Below are 16,181 nucleotides of genomic sequence, written 5' to 3' on the forward strand. Positions count from 1 at the left end.
GGGAGGGGGGGAGGGGGTGCAGCAAATGCTGTCCCTTATGTTATTTTAATGCACTATAAATAGACTTAAGTGCACTTAGTGTTCTTCCTAATGTTGTAGCAGCAGATGAGTAAGAATCACCTTGAATATTACCAGTGAAGCTGATCTCTCAAGCTGTACCTTTGAAAATATGCCTCTGAAACTCCTTCTGGGTGTTAACTGCCCATGGGTCAGGATCAAACTATGTGTGAAAGTCAGGTGCAGACAACCTTTGCAAAGCTGCCTGATGTAAATATGTGTCTATTTTCATCTACATTCTTGAGGATATAGCAATAATTTGAAAATCATACCTCCTTGCACTAGGTCTGATTTAGAGGTAGGCCACAAATATATAAAGGAAAATAAAGATTGTCCCCAAATAGAACTTGAAGGACTAAAGACATATAAAACAATTAGTGGTTGGCTAATTACATGCCATTTTAAGCAGAATATTTTAGTAGACATGATTAAAGGATTGGCTAATATCAAGTTTATAAATTCAGATAAATTTTAATACAAAGTCTTGAGATACTGTACAAAATTCCTCTATAAGCCTATCAAAGCATGCATAAAGATTTGAATCTTTAGTGAAAGTTGGAAGAATGAATATGGATTTAGGAACTGAGTGTATGAATAAACCATTGTTGCACTGAAAATAGTTCTGTCATGACTAAAGTGTGCTTACTAAAGTGAAGAACAGGAAGAATGCTCTTATTCCTGATGAAATTCCTTTCCCTTATTCACTGCCCCTCTGCTACAACTTGGAGAGCAAAGTTTATGCCTTTGGAATGCAGCAGATTTACCCAAGTGTTATGGGCTTGGATGTTTTTCCTAATTTTTCCCTCTGGGGACAGAATGCATCTGGGGAACCTCTTGCTTCCTTGACAAACTGCACGATTTGTTTGCTGGTTCCAGCATAACATACGCAGTTTATAAGATCAGTGCATTCTTTTTCTCTCTTTAAACAAAAATAAAGTCAATAAAAAGTCTAAGGAAAATGACAAATTCTCAGGAAGTAAAAACTTCTTCCTCTGTGTGTGCATGTGTGGGTGTGGGTGTGTGTGTGAAGTTTAATAGCTTTGAATAAAGTGACATTTTTATTGCTTCAAGGCATACATATATTGCAATAGGCTTTATTATTTTCAAAGATGGAAGTGTGAAGAAAGAAGCTCTACAAAACAAAACAAAACAAAACAAAACAAAACAAAACAAAACAAAAAAGGTAAAAGTGATGTTACACTGAGTAGAAAATATTTGCATTTCATCTGTTTAAAAATAAGCTGTTAAAATGCACTGTGTGGCTGTTCACATGTCAGCCCGGACAAAGGAAGCGAAGATGCCATCTTCCTGGGAAAGCAGGTTCTCAGGAGTATCGTATTCCAGAATGTTCCCTCGCTTCATGACGATGACCAGGTCTGCAGTGAGGATGGTGTGAACCCGGTGCTGCCACAAAGGAAAGCAAACAGGTTTTTATTTGAATAATTCTCTCTAATGGGCCTCATGCAAGGCAAACCCCATTGGGGAAAGGCTGTCCTTGTTTACAGCGATATTTGGAATAGATCCTTTTACTTTAACCTGAAGAGATCTTCAATTACTTTACAGCCTCTGCCACCAAGCCTGAAAATACTTAAGCATGAGCTTCACCTTTTGCCATTATGGACGACACAGCTGTTGGAATAAATCCTATGGCACCATTGAAATACATCTTCCCCTGTGGGAAATAGGGATGAGAAGCATCCTGCACTGTCAAATGGCTTAGCATCCTGCTCTGCTCCATGTTCTCTGCACCCCAGCAGTCTGCTCTCCATCTATCGCAGGGCAATCCTGGGCTACTGCCTTCTGTAAATCCCTCTGAGATTTAATGTGAGTGTATTCCAGGCAACAGTTTAATCCCATAGGCTACAGGTTTGAAACCAGTTTGAGCTGAATTTCAAGGCCATATGAATACAGCCAGTCAGGTATAGATGGGATAAACTCTTAAAAGTGTGATATTTCACTAAAAAGGCTGAAACTCAGAGATCACTTCATGGGTTGGATTCCCTTGACATGGTAGTTTCAATGTCAGCTGCATGTCTAAGATTTACATATGATCCACATAAATAGTCATGAAATTAAACAAACCCAGGAACCACACAAGAAACGCCTTTTTGCACTGTCCTCTCAGAAGCTGTGCAGTAGAAAGGAAGCAGGGTGAAAGGAAACTAAAGAGGTAAAAATAACTACCAAAGAGCCAGAAGTCCTGTGAACAGTGTGGACTGAGAGAGTCTACTTGTGAGTCTTCACCAAAGTGGTGAACAGGCCGTCCTCTTTGAGGAGTAAGTTTGAGGCAGTGTCACATTCAACTAGAAAGCCCTCAGAAAGGACTAGGACAATATTGGCGTCCAAGATGTGAGACACACGATGCTGGAAAAAAGAACAGAAAAACAGGTGGGTGAAGGGAGGATCAGCTGTGAATGAGGAAAGGAAGGAATAAAGCCAGCCCCGTGAGGAAAGCTAAATATTAATGTGTGCTCTTTCACCTGAGACGCTGACTTTGGAAAGGCAAAGCTAAAGAAAAGTGAGATTCCAGCCAGAAGGACAATAAGCATGGAACTGAAGGACAATCTCACCACCAGAATCTTCAGCATTTACACAGCCAAGAACCTTGGAGCACATTGTAAATGAGCTGGGTTAAGTGGCTTGCCTGACACAAACTACTCAATGACAGGCTTGAAATAAGAGTCCAGGAGGCCTGACTGTAATCTCTAACCACAGGACTCCAGATTCCAGACAAGGCAAATGAAACAGCTGTTGAAAAACGTATTTATCTCATGGAAAAAACCTCTGTTTGTTGACTAATGCTGCTGTCACAGGTGGAAATATTTTTAATGGTGTCCGCCACATGTCTATACACTTGTATGTATGAACATGTATGGATATAGGGAACTTCAGGGCACCAGAAGTGGCAGGAAAATGGGAAAGAACATAATAAACCCCTTGCTGAAAAGATATTATTCTGGGGGTAATCCCCATTGATTCTGATGTCTTAAGTTTTAGCTTTCATATATTCCAGATTCTGTATTGCCTTGGTGTGTAACTCTGAACTTAATATAAATTATTAGCAAGTTCTCTTCACAGTTTAGTCCGACAAAACAATCCTTATCCAACCTGAAAAGCAAGGACACTGTTGCAGCTTCAAGCCCCAAAAATACCAACAATGGCGAATTGAGGAGAGTAATCTGGGAGGATGGGACTGCATAACCTGAAGCTTTTACTGGACATTTAACCCAAATATGTAAATGGACCAAAACTTATAAAAGTGTGAAAACTCGTGACATGATGTCCATCTTGGTTGAAGCCATGGCTGGGCTCTTGCACTGCTCAAAGTGTATCCTTTGAAGGGATTTTTAATAAATATCTATCTTATTCTTTAACACTGTCTAGCCTCTGCAGCCTCTTTAGGCATCAATTCCAGTTTTTAAAACTTTTATTGTAAACCCAGCTTTTTATTCCAAAAGAGAGAAAAGATAACGCAGCTTGAGAAACCATATCAAGAATATTATGAAATCTCAACTCATAAATTTGTGCTGTGTTTGTAGGCACTACACATACATAGCCTTCAGAGGCAAAATTCAAACCTAGATTTTGATGCAGCTTTCAGTAACGGTTCAAACCATGCATTTGCTTTCAATTTCTTGGTAAAAATTACTTCAAATTTTGTTGGAGACAGTGCAGATGCTGAAGTTCCCTGTAACGTCTTTGTTCAGATCCAAGTGTTTTAGTTTAATAGCAAGACAGCACTTACTGCAAAATTTCAGGTTGATAGTAGGTGTCTGACTTGTTCTGGTATCATGGGAATATTCTGGCCTCGTGGTTTAGTTCTATTTTGTGATGTTTTTAGTTTTATGTCATGGTGTTTAACTGGTGAAGGCCAAGGGTAACTGCCTGAGGACTGAGGAAAAAAGAGCTTTTTCTGGCTTAATACTTACCGCTATTGTAACAACAGTGCGGTCGGCAAAGGCAGTCATCACAACCTTCTGCAAGATGTTTTCCTGTCAGAGGAAAAGGCTCACTCCAGTTACTTCATCCTGTTACATTCTAATTCACATGTTTTTAAGCATATTCCACACTCTCTCTTTCCCAGCAGGGAAATGTCACACCTGAGAAAGCAGGGGTTCTCTAAAGCATTTCATTTTATCCTGAGAAACAAAAAAACTGCCAGCTTTTTCTGCTATGGAGATCTCACACTTCGTGGCTGACACTTAGGGAAGATGCCCTTCTCCTGGTAGATCCTTAATTAGCTAATTGCTGTACTCACTGTGGCCATGTCAATAGATGCTGTGGCTTCATCCATGATGAGGATGCTGCTCTTGCGGACAAAGGCTCGGGCCAGACAGAAGAGCTGCCTTTGCCCCACACTGAAGTTTTCCCCTCCTTCTGTGACCATGGCATCTGTAACAAAACCAGTTCCTGTGAACATCTGAACACCTCTGAAATGCTGCGCCTGAGAGCTCTGCTTGTGCACTATTACTGGGCCAAGCAAAATCCCCATAAAAGCCAATAACCATAACCTTGACTGACCAGTGAGATGGAGGGATACCAAGAAAAATGAGCACAGCCTCTTGGGAAAGGAGAAATATATCACTAAACAAAAAGTTGGCACAAATTGTTAGAAAATCTAGTAGGCTGAAGGGTAATATCTTAGTAATATGAAATATATTTAATATGGAAATAAATATAGAAGTTTCCTTTATGAAATGGATCTGAAATGGTAAGAAAAATACTCTGCGAGAATTTACAGCTCTGCTTGCAGAGCCAGGTTCTGCTAAAGGAGGTAAAATTGTTTTTTCTCCTTACTAATTATCCCACTGTGATTATAGAATCATAGAATATCCTGAGTTGGAAGGAGCCCGCAGGATCACCAATATCCAGCTCCCGACCCTGTACAGGACAGCCCCAAGAATCACACCATGGTGCTGAGGTGTTGCAAGATTTTTCCACAGTGCGTGGGAAACCGGACTATTCTTCAGCTTTCAATAAAAATATTCTCTACTATGAAGAGTGTCTGGCACTCCTACATGATGATCCAGAGTGTCAGATGGGATGGATCTGTTAATCTGTGTGCATGCATGATTCCATTACTGGCCCATGATCCAGAGATTGGTTCAGACATACCAAGGCCTCCTGGCAATGACTTGACCATGTTCTTCAACTGAGCAATCTCCAGAGCTTCCCAGAGTCTGTCATCGGTGCACTTGCATTCGGGATCCAAATTAAAGCTGCAAAGAAAACCATAGCAGGAGTCTTGTTACTGCAATTACTTTCAGGTTTTCTGCAAATTAAAACTTTGGCATTATGTGTCGCTTGGCAGGCTGTGCAGAGGGATTGGGCTGGGCTAGGAAGATTCCTTGGCTGTTCCATCTTCTCTTGTCCCCCAGCTCCCATGACAGGCAGGCTGTGCAATGCTGCCAGCCACCCCCTGATGGCATACACCTACCGGATGGAGCCACTGAACAGGATTGGGTCCTGCAGAATGATGGAGAGCCGGGACCGGAGCGTGTGCAGAGGCAATTTGCTGATGTCTATCCCATCAATCACTATCCTCCCTGTGTCAAACAACACACAAAACACCTGAAAGAATTGCACAAAGCACATGATCCACAGGTAGCAGGTGGAAAAGTGGAACAGCCCCTCTGGGCTGGTCTCTGGATGATGGGACACTGTCTCTGTGAGCTCTCAGCACTGTCAGACACACCAGGAAGGTGAATGTATCTAATTACACAAGCCAGGGATGTCCCAGTTTATTAGTGACACTGCCACCTTGCTCTTTTCCTTTTTCTTCCTTCCACCCTCCCTCAAAGAAAATTACATGTCTTCCCTTCTGTGTGACTAATGATAGCACAAGAAGGATAATTTATTATGGGTCAATTACAGCCAAACAAAGCAAGAACAAGAGCAATTACAGCCAAACAAAGCAAGAACAAGAGCAACTTATGTTGCTGCGCTTTTCTTTGTTCCCCTTGAATTCAACAGTTGCTGAAGATATTTCCTTTGAGAAGGAGCACCATTTCTTTTGCATAATACATGCATGTGTACCGGGGGTTGGAGGTGACAGGGAAGGGATGGGCCAAGGCAAACTGAATGAGGATATGGTAAAGGCTATTTCCATCAGGCACTTCTGCAGTTTTCATGTGGATTGCCTCACTGGGCAGCTTCACTCCTCGCTGGGATGTACCTAATATTCATTTCATCAGTTCTCTCTCCCAGCAGTGAGAACTTAACTGTGAACTGGCAGGCACATGGATATTCAGAGCCTTGTACGTGTGTCCCTTCTGTCATTCCCATTTTCATGGTACATTTTGTAGGTTGTTCTCTGTGACCCTGTTCCAGTAGAAGATTTCATTGCCCCCCTAGCTGGACTATTTCTATTATTGTAGTTTTATGCTTTTACTATATGGCCAGAAAAATCAAGATTTTATCTGTAAGGTAGATTTTAATCTGTAAGATTTTATCTGCAAAGTGCAATTATTTTCACTCTTCAGGAAAATCCAAATCAGGTTATAGGACTTCTGCTTGAGACATTGGTGGTTGCATAAACTTAAGCAATTTCTTTTCTTCACAAACAAGGATATTAGACTGGGTTAGCAGAAGATGAGGTAGAATAAGGAGGGAAAAATTAATATGGCATGCCTGGGGAATAGGGAAATGCATATTTGATAGAAGCCAGGGTGCTCAAAGAAAAGAGGAGATGAGAGAACCTAAGGGAAAAATTAAATTTGAGAGGAGCTGGGAAACTGGGAGAGGATTGAGGGCTGGTTAAGCAAGACACAAAAGAAATGGGAGGTTGTTTGAACATCAGGCAAGAGAAGGGAAACACTAAAGAACAAAGCAAAAGTAGGAAAATAAAACAGGACAGATAAAAATTTAGGGAGATAATGAAGATAAGGAACAGCATGAATGAAATTTTGCCCCTAGTAAAGTTACTCGAAATCTTATTATGTAACTTTTATTAGAGTCAGGACCCCACCCAGAAGTGGATCAGCATGGAGGCCAAATATGGATCCAGCTGGAACAGGGATGTGCATAAAGGATAAACAGAACTTGATTAGAAAAGGCTTAGATGTTCTCATTGGGAAAAATCAGGGATACAGGAGAAGCAGACAAAGAAAATATACAGAAAGAACACTCAAGTAGAAGGAAACTTCAAGCTGGCCATAAGCATGGTTATTATTTCTTTGCAATATTTGTGCATCCAGGAATCATGGTCATGAATCAGAAGCCTGTGACCATAGACATGTATAGGCACAGAACCCCACAACAAAAGCAAGTATTAGCTGCATCAGATTCACTTATTCTCCCACATCCTACTGGGTTTTCTCTGGCAAACATTCCATGCAAAATGGCTGAATCAGAAACATGGAAATTTTTGAAACAAAAAGATGTCTTCCTAGTGGTTTGCTATGTTCCCTCAACAGCACACATGTATTTGTATTATAAATGCTGAAAAGCAGTCCATGCCAATTAGCTGGGACAGGTAAATGCTGCAGGAGTGAAAACATAGCAATATATTTCCAACCCTTGAGTCAGATTCTGCTGCAGATATGGGAAAGCATAATAAAATAAAAAAAAAACAAAAACAAGGGAATGGACTTGTTGAGTTCTAGTTTCTACTCTGCTAATATTTTGACAGCTATAATAAGTTAATGCAGTTATTTTTTAGGCAAACATTTAGACACTCCAGAGAGTTACATATTTTTTGTCCTGTCTCATCAAAAATTGCATATTGTTTTGTCAGACTATATGCAATTTTTTTTTTAATTAGAAATATAATCTGTACACAACATTTCCTGGGAGAACCAAGTGCTATTCGCAATAGGACACTTTGTCCTTTGAAGGATCAGGCATAACATTTCTAATCAAATATCTTCTGAGCCAGAGAACCAGGCTATAAACTATCAAAAAGGCTCCTTGCTTCTTCTCAGGAAATAAGGGGGGAGCAATTGAGGAATGACAGCATATTCCAGGGAAAATGGAAAAAAACTGACCATCAAAAATGTCCACCATTCTGAAGAACGCCAAGGACAGGGAGGATTTGCCGCTACCAGTGCGACCACAGATCCCAACCTGCAAAAAATGGAAGGTGTCACTTACTTACAGGGTACTTACTCACTTACTCCTTCCTTCTTACTTACATCTGCAGTTCTTTCAGGAAAGCTGCACTGGATTGTACTGCTGGTGAGTAGAAAGGTCCTTCCCAAAGGCAGAGGCACACCAGGGAAACCACAAAACAGCTCAGCAAGCATATTCCCCTTTTATGCCCCTCATCACGAGGACTGTCCCAGGGGCATTTCAGCATTTTGACATGGATGCCAATGACACGCTGTGCTGAAATGTGAGATACTCTTGTGTTTTTACACAGTTCAGTCTGATATCCTTCTAATTTATCTGCCATTTAGACTTACTTTTAAGCAAGGAAAATGGACTTGGAAAGACATGGGATAGCCAGAAGAAAAATTGCTCCCAGCCAAGAATAAGCTTTTATCAGTGTAAGTTTTTGATCTGTGCCCAGGGACCTTAGAGGGGACTGTAAATGGATATATCTGATAATGCAAGTTGTAAATCTTGTTCTTCTGGCACTTCAGAAAGGAAAGGTCAGTAATGAAGAATCTGCACCAGAATGAGGATGATGGGCAGTTGCCGGACATGATACCTTTTGTCCTGGTTTGATATAGGCCTTCACATGCTTCAGAACAGGCTTCAGGTTGTTTTCATAGCGAACACACAAATTTTCAATCTTGATTTCCCCCTCCTGGGGCCAGTCTTTGGGGACTTGAGAGGGATCTGAAATAGTTACAGAAAATAAACTGAAATTAGTGCTGCCAGAGGGTCACCCTTTACAACAGTCACCTTTCCCCCTCTCTCCTGCCCGGGCACCTTCCTTTAAGCCACTGCAGATACAGAGCTCCAGTTCCCTGCCAAGGGGAGGCTGAGCTGGGAACTGCCTGGCAGGCACTTGGCTTCCATATCTCCACATATGGGGAGATAGGGCAGATATTGAAGTGTCTCTTGGCACTGCAAGAGGGAGAAGCCAAAGGAGCAGAGAACGCGGTGTCAGGGCAGTGTCAGCGTGGCCTTGGGTCAGCGACCGGTACAGGAAGGGCAGCTTGAGGAAGGAAGTTGTTACTGCCACACAGCATGAGCTGTTGACATTATCACAGCTCTTGTTTCGTCCTAATTTGTGAATACACAGCAGGTTTTGTCTCTGGACTAAGAAGCTTGGCTTTTCAGGGAAGCTTCTTGACCTATGAGCCATTTCTTGCACTTCAACCACTTCTGAAATAGCAATCAAGGCCAATTTGAAGGGTGTGGAGCACAAATTCCAATGCACAGCTCAGAGAAGAGTTGCTGAGGTCTGCTTGCCAATGTGGCCCTATCTGTAGTCCCCATCTGCTAGAAAGATCAGAGATTTTGAAGCATGTGACATTTCTAATTTTTATCCTTATTTTTGTTTGCTAAATAACTTACATGGATGTTTTGCTCATCTTGTCTATAACTGTGGTATTTTTGATTGTACTGCAGAGTCCTGCTCTGTCTCCCTGGCAATTGATAGGATCTTTTTTCATGTTGACCAATGTGAACAACATATTTTCATAGCTTCTCTTAGCTATCCTTGTCACTCACACCAGTGGCAGCTCCTACACCTCAGTGAGAACAGATTTTGGCCAGAGAGGTGTGTGCATTTTGCATGACCAAGTCTACTATTCTTTCACATTACCATGTAAAGCCCCAAAAAGATTAAGAACAATACCCAGGTAGCCTTCGTAGTTCTCCGACTCCATGTTCAGGAAGCTGTGTACTTTTTTCACTGCGCCCATCTGCACTTCCAGATCAGCCAGATTCCTCACTACCCAGTTCAAGTAGTTGGTTATCTGCATCACAAAATGAAAACAAGGACAGGGTTCAGCCTTCTTTCTGTTCATCTACCCATCTGGAAATAAAGGTTGGATACATTTGTGAAAATCCTTGGCCTGATTCAACACAGTGGGTTTCTTTAACATTACAGCAGTTCAAGACTCAATGCAACAGCATCAAATCCATAAGAAGCCAGTCATACTCCAACACAATTAGCCCTAAGACAGCAATTTGGTGCTTGGTATTCTCATCTTTGTTTTTTGAAGGAGAAGTATGGAAAAGTTGTATCTAAACTCTGACTGATTGAGGGAATCTCTTGTTTTCAACATCTAATTATCAGCACTGAAATGTGTCTTCTTTAAGCACACAAACAGAAAAAAAATCAAAATTGAAAGTGCTGTTTGGAAATATTTTCTATTATGTATATTCTAATCTTTCAAAAACTGCAACTAAAGATTAAGAAAGTTCACTATTTGCAAATATGTTGAAAAGATTTTATGATAATTTCATTTCTACATATTTAGATAGTCCATTTCCCTCTGTGGAAAATATGAGACGTTTTTAGCACAGAAATATATGAGGGGAAAAAGTGTTATCAGTTCAGCAATATTTCCTTCCTGGTTTTTATTCTCATTTGTAATGAAAAGGATTTTATCAATAGTTAAATCAGTATTAAAGGTGTTACTTTTAGTAGATAATAGTTGATCATTAGTTCTCTGACAATACTCAGTAGCTTAGAAAAACTCTTTTCTAAGCAGGACTTACTGTTTAAGGCTGAAAATTGTAAATCTGTTTCCTAAGTCTGTATTTAGGTGCTTCTGAAAAAAAGAAGAACTGATCTTATTAGGAAGAGTTGACTGACAATCTTTAAAACTTGAGATATTTTATGTACCTGAATGAAGTTTTAGAAACTTAAAAATAAAAACACCCTATGGACAAATATATTCAGAGAAAGGCTTTGCCATTTTTTCTAGTAAGTGCCAAATAAGGACTTTATTAAGAATAAATCACCCAGTCTCACTACTTTACCACTAACCTAATATTGATGCAGTAATCAAACACTAAATAATGTTCAATGAGATTCAGCAAAAATTGTGTTCAATTTAGAGGACTTGGCTGCTTGCTTTATCTTTAAGATAGAGTTCTTGATGGGGTATTCTCTCCTTTATGTTCAGATACCTGCTTATTTGGTGTCCAGCTTTTAACTTAGGAAGTTACAGAAATGGGAAAGTTTGCAGATAAGCAAAACACTGTGGAACTGCTGCTTGCAATGGCAGGCTGCTATCCTAGGTCTGGCAGATTTGATAACACAACCTGGCACCCAAAACTCTGCCCATTACCTCAGGCTTCATCACAGTTGTGCAAAGGAGTTGGCAGGGTTTATAAAAGAGGAGAGAATAAATTCAGGATGTCCACTGTAAACACAACCTCAGTACAAACAGTTTGCTCTCATCTAGGTCCAAATATCAGCCCTCTCTCAGCTGCAAAGAATAATTATTAAAAAAAACCAAACTATGCCAGGTGAGATAGGTAATGATCCAGCTGCCTTCAAAAGTTCATCAGGGTTATTGTGGGCAGGAGGGAGGCAGGTGATCACTTGGTGCCTAAAGCTATTCTTCACCTGCTGTGCCAGACTTCAGCACATGCCTGTTTCACACCACTGAACTGCTTGCAAACACAGGCTAAAAACAAAGAAGGCAAGGATGATGCAGAAGGCAAGGATGATGCAGAAGGCAAGGATGATGCAGACATCTTGATGCTTCCAGATCCCTGCTAATGAAGCAGCATTACCAGGAATGTTTTCAGAGTGAAGCTGAAGCCCTGGGACTGATTTTCAGCTGTTGACAGATTCTCACACTGCTGCAACAGCAGCACAGAGGGGATCTAAGGTCTCCCTAAGGCAGCTTCTGAGGACTTTCTGTTGTGGCCATGGGCTCACCAGCATTTACATGCAAAGCCAGATCTCAGGGTTAGAACCACACCTTTATCCCTTCCTCACACCAGTGCCTCAAAGCAGACAGATTTTTGCCATGCCAGTCATGGTTTCAAAAGTTCTTCCTGCCACTATCATCATCCTACCTTTGTCCCCAGTCTCATGGTTCATTCAGTAATATTTTGTCCCAACTCTTGTGCTTAATTCATGAATACTTCTACTCTCTGTGGTGATTGTCATTCACTCTGTGCTCATGGTGAATACTCAGCCTCTCTTGCAGCCAGGTACACTAAAATACTGCTCCTTCTCACTACTAATGGCAGTGACAGAATGAACAAGCTACTGCACCACCACAACGTTGTCACCCTTAAGTCCATCTCCTCTGCATGCCTACTGCTATCTGGCATGATGAACCATGCCCACAAATGTCCCAATCCCCAAATCCATTTCATAATTGCATGGACAATCTTGGGCACCTCAGTAATTTCCCTCCAAGGGCAAAACCAATAATTCTGTTTCTTCAGCAATTATTTTATTTGGTCTTTGGTTAAAGACTACCCAGATGATGACAATCTGTATTTCCTGGCAGGTTTTGCCATGTAGAGGTGGAAACAGCACTGTGTTGTACAAAACAGAGTGCACAGCAGGTCCTCTTATGCATTTTTAATTTTCCTGCTCCACTTGGGAGCACGCAGGGCCTGGGAATGGTTGTGTTTTTTAATTGGCTCATAAAATCTGAAGCAAGTCCAAGTTGCCCTGAACTCTCTCAACTTTGGCTTGAGTCCATTATTTGCAGGATTCTTTTTTTTCAAAATTAAGAAAGCTGGGAGATGACAGTGTACACATAAAAATATTATAAAATTAATGTGTTGTCTGGAAGTTCTTACACTCGGCCTTGGCACGTACCGTCAGAGCATACAGGAGACCCAGCCCCACGAACCCCGAGTGTGGCCCTTCAGTGATGGAAGTGACAGCAGCAGTCAGGACAATACAAGCACCCAGATAATCCTGGAAGGAGAGACAGGGGGACAAAAAGGAAAAAATGCAGCAACCAGAACATTTCTTTACTTGTAGAGCAGTTCCACTTTACCAAGAATTATTTATATAATGACATCTAGCCCTTAATTTTGGTTTGGTTTTTTTCCCTGGAAGAGGTCGTGGTTGTGATACCCAAACTGAAATACTCAAAGCAACTTGCTGAACACTAATGAAATAGGCCAGTAATTGCTGCAAATTCATTTGGGCTAGGGCATCCCATGGTGTCAACCCCAAGAAGAGCAGGGACAAAAAAATCTAATAAGCATCTTTTAAAAAAATCATGAGAAGGATATAACAGTGACACCCCTAATTCCCACCACTAAAACAAATCAATTCCACTCTCTCCACTCTCGTTCAGGTCTTCTCAACTATGGGTCTGCCTCCTCAAGAAAGGAAGTATCACTGACTTCACAAAGTCCAGGAAGGCTTTTGGTAGAATTTATTCAGGTCATGTACATGTTTTATTGGCAGAAGCTTTGCAGGAGCTGGAACCTATTTTCTTGATGCTTACCTCAGGTTTGAAGCATATGCCACATGTCATCTTGTGAAGTCAAGGTGCTGATTAATGGGATATAGTTGGTATTCCCACTCTCCCACTGCTGCCTGCATTACATTCACTTTGGATCACATTTTCTATTCATTTTTCTCCTCCTGCCTGATAATACCATGTCAGGAATCTTTCCTTCTGAGATTTGAAATGAGGACTGCCTAGTTCATCTGTCTAGAAAATTATGAGCAGAACACAGACTCAAATTTTAGGGGAGAATGGATTCAAACTGACAGAGGGGGGAGTTAGATTTCCTATGAGGAAGAAATTCTTCCCTGTGAGGGTAGTGAGGCCCTGACACAGGTTGACCAGAGAAGCTGTGGCTGCCTCATCTCTAGAAGGCCAGGCTGGATGGAGAACTGAGAAACCTGGGATAGTGGAAGGTGTCCCTGCCCATGGCAGGGGTTGGAACTGGATGGGCTCTAAGGTCTCTCCCAGCCCCAATCATTCTGTGATTCTGGGACTCTGTGACTCACACCTATGGAGCATAATGGTCTTGAGTCTCCATCATCTGCTAGGACTTAACAGCTGCTATTAAATCTCACAAAGCTTTTAGTGGTCTTAGTACCACTGTGCCATTAGGCAGAGCTACATGAACTATTCCTTGGCAAGACCACATTATTTCTAATGCTCTCATGAGGCAAAGTGTATTCTTGGACCAAATTCATTCTGCATGTAAGCAAGTCTAAGACTGTGAGACATTAACAGGCTTCTTCCAGGACTGGCTGTTGCTCTGTTATTTATCTCTCTTAGATTTGGAAGCAATTTCAGCTGATCTTGGATGCTGTAAGAAGGTGAAAGCTTTGAGCACAAGGGAAAGCTTTGCCATCATAAAAAAAGGAGAATAACTTCATTGCTCCAAGAGGAAAAGAAGGTGAGTATACAGCCTTTGATGTGAGGATTAACCATGCCTGTTGCTATTTATGTCCAGCAGAATCAGGCCACTGCTCTGTTTGTTCACTACTCTTTCTGTTTCAGATGAATAAGGGAATCACAGTTACTTTGCTTGCCTCTTCTTGCCTTGCAGATCAGGAAAGTCCCTCAGAGAGAGCCCCCACAAAACCCAGGAGCCTATGTCACTGTCATTGGCTGCATTGTGCCCTGCTGTCATTTTCTTTCTGGAGTCTAATTATGCTATATTTCATGATATCAAACAATAAAACCACAAACAGTATGGCCCTGCAAGGGTTTAGCTTACAGCTGTGGGATTAACCCTGCTGCTGGAGAGATACTTCAAGACCTAGGAGATCAATGTGCCTAAAACAGCCCTGGCAGAAGGATGGCACAGTTCATAAAGCCACTGAAAAGCCACGCTCTGCCTTGAAAGTAGTTCCTGCTGTGGCAGGTCTGTGGATGCTGCACAGTAGTAGAGAAAGTCTTGTTTGAAGTTATGTAAATGTTTGTTCTTGCACTCCCTTCAGACGCTAGACAGCACAGCAGCAGAAGATGAGGCAGGCTTGTATTTTCTTACTCCTGGCCAAGAAAGCTGAAAAAACCCTCTGGGTTTAACATAACAATCCTGATCTATTTTAAGGAACTGTGTGTATAATCTCCTCGCGAGATTAATACTCGTTATGATCTTCTCTGCATCAGGCAAAGTCTCTGTTTGCTTCCAAGGTTTCAAAACCATGGCTGGGACAAAACTGAACGTACCGTCCTGACCTCCAGCCATCTGTTGGCAGCTGACAGAAATAAGTAGGCAATGTTGTTCGTGTCCGTCAGCTCCAGCATACGTTGTTTAAATCTGGCTTCGTGCCTGCCGAGACCAAAGTTGTTACATTACAACACATTACGCACTCACACACAAAAGGGTAAAGCCTTAACTCAGCTCTGCCTTCCCTCCCCGCAGCCCAAAACTTTTTGCCCTTCTATTTTTGCCAAAGTTTGGGTTAAAAGCTCTTCCCTAAGAATGCACATCTGCTGCCAGAGCGCCCAGAGCCAGAGCGACACGTGGAGTTGGGATTTGTTTGACAAGCAATCCTGTTGGACTGGGGTTTGGACCAGAGACTGTCCCCTCAAAGAAATTGCAATGCCAGGGTGCTGGGACAGGTTTTGTTTCCTAGAGCTGATCCACCTTTTATAGGTGTGGATTGTAGTCCACTCCTCCCACAGGTGAGTGCTGCTGTGGCCTCTCAGCTCCTCCTCACAGGCCACTAGCAAGGGCAGAGGGCTCACCTGTTCAGCTTAAGTCTGATTTCAGAGGTTACCTGGCCAGCTGCAGGGCTCTTTAACAGGGGTGACATCCCTAAAGTTTCAATAATATGGATGTAGACTGATCTGTAAACCAAACCTTTCAGCTACTCAGCTCAGCTGTTTTCTCAGCCAGTCACTAAACAACTGGGAAAGGACAATCAGGGAGAGCTATAGATCACCTCTAAATTAGAAAAATGAGTGGTGTTACCTCCACTGCCACTTGTTCCTCTCTCCCCCACACAATGCCCATCACATTTAAAAAACAGTGCAAGGATGCCAGAGCGCTGAAGAGCCGAGGTACATTTGGGAGGGCAGGGGAAAATCTCTATTGGTGCTAATGTATTAAATTCATGGTGCCTTGCACAGTCAGATGGAAACCATTTTGTTTGAAATCATAGTCTATTGTCTGGTGAATACCCTCACTTGATTAAACCAGCTGAACTTCAGTCAGCAGCTCAGTGTCTGTTTTATCTTCCATTTCAAAGTCTCAGTGCCCTGCTGTGAAGCACCTCTAATGTCTGTTCTTCCAGAAAATTCCTTTTTTTCCTGCTATTTCCTGCT

At 41.8% G+C, this 16,181-nt stretch overlaps 1 protein-coding gene across 1 annotated transcript in view; it reads right to left on the reverse strand.

The window, feature by feature from the left end:
* Positions 1-40: 40 nt before the first annotated feature.
* The window catches only part of ABCC9 (ATP binding cassette subfamily C member 9), a 71,107-nt gene continuing 54,966 nt past the window's right edge, over positions 41-16,181 (reverse strand). The window contains exons 34-43 of the mRNA XM_031064254.1: positions 15,081-15,183; positions 12,749-12,850; positions 9,806-9,926; positions 8,708-8,838; positions 8,043-8,121; positions 5,495-5,603; positions 5,173-5,276; positions 4,316-4,449; positions 3,987-4,049; positions 41-1,461 (exon numbers count right to left, since the gene is read on the reverse strand). Of these exons, the coding sequence (XP_030920114.1) occupies positions 1,324-1,461; positions 3,987-4,049; positions 4,316-4,449; positions 5,173-5,276; positions 5,495-5,603; positions 8,043-8,121; positions 8,708-8,838; positions 9,806-9,926; positions 12,749-12,850; positions 15,081-15,183 (1,084 nt within the window). The 3' untranslated portion in view covers positions 41-1,323. The remainder of the gene's footprint in view (positions 1,462-3,986; positions 4,050-4,315; positions 4,450-5,172; positions 5,277-5,494; positions 5,604-8,042; positions 8,122-8,707; positions 8,839-9,805; positions 9,927-12,748; positions 12,851-15,080; positions 15,184-16,181) is intronic.

Source organism: Geospiza fortis, unplaced genomic scaffold, assembly GCF_000277835.1.
Source record: "Geospiza fortis unplaced genomic scaffold, GeoFor_1.0 scaffold242, whole genome shotgun sequence".
In the NCBI taxonomy this organism is placed as follows: Eukaryota; Metazoa; Chordata; class Aves; order Passeriformes; family Thraupidae; genus Geospiza; species Geospiza fortis.